We start from the raw sequence: 447 nt of genomic DNA on the forward strand, positions 1-447 counted from the left end.
GACAAACACTCGACAGGTGCCGCGGCGCGGTTACCTACCTTTATCCCGCGAAGAACTCGCTTCGTTATCTTTAAAGCGGAACTCGTCGAGACGCCAGCCGACCGACGACCGCTTCGTTTAGCCGCTTCGCTCTTCCCGCCCACTTCGCGTGCCATTTCGTTCTCCACCTTTCCTCGCCCCCTTTCTTCTTTTTTCAATCCTTTTTTCTTCTCTCCCCGACTACGGATTCTCCCCTCTTCCTCTCTGTGTTAACATTTCACCACCTCCTCGACCTCGCCACCCTTCCTTTCCTCGATTCATCCTCGGCTCGTCGTCTAGTTCGATTTTTCGATTTAAGCAGTAGGCCACGAAACTCGGGCAGAAGACACGTCGACGAGTCGCTTTCCACGAGAAATAAAAGACTCTCGCCGCTCCCCTATCTCGGGATCTCCGCCTCTTTTTTCTCCC

The 447-nt window shown here is 53.9% G+C and overlaps 1 protein-coding gene across 1 annotated transcript in view; it reads left to right on the plus strand.

The window, feature by feature from the left end:
- Positions 1–74, plus strand: part of LOC102676198 (protein O-mannosyl-transferase TMTC2) — a 99,716-nt gene extending 99,642 nt beyond the window's left edge. The window contains exon 12 of the mRNA XM_031513449.1: positions 17–74. Within this exon, the coding sequence (XP_031369309.1) occupies positions 17–74 (58 nt within the window). The remainder of the gene's footprint in view (positions 1–16) is intronic.
- The last annotated feature ends 373 nt before the right edge of the window (positions 75–447 follow it).

This window comes from Apis dorsata, unplaced genomic scaffold (genome assembly GCF_000469605.1).
Source record: "Apis dorsata unplaced genomic scaffold, Apis dorsata 1.3 scaffold_645, whole genome shotgun sequence".
NCBI lineage: Eukaryota > Metazoa > Arthropoda > Insecta > Hymenoptera > Apidae > Apis > Apis dorsata.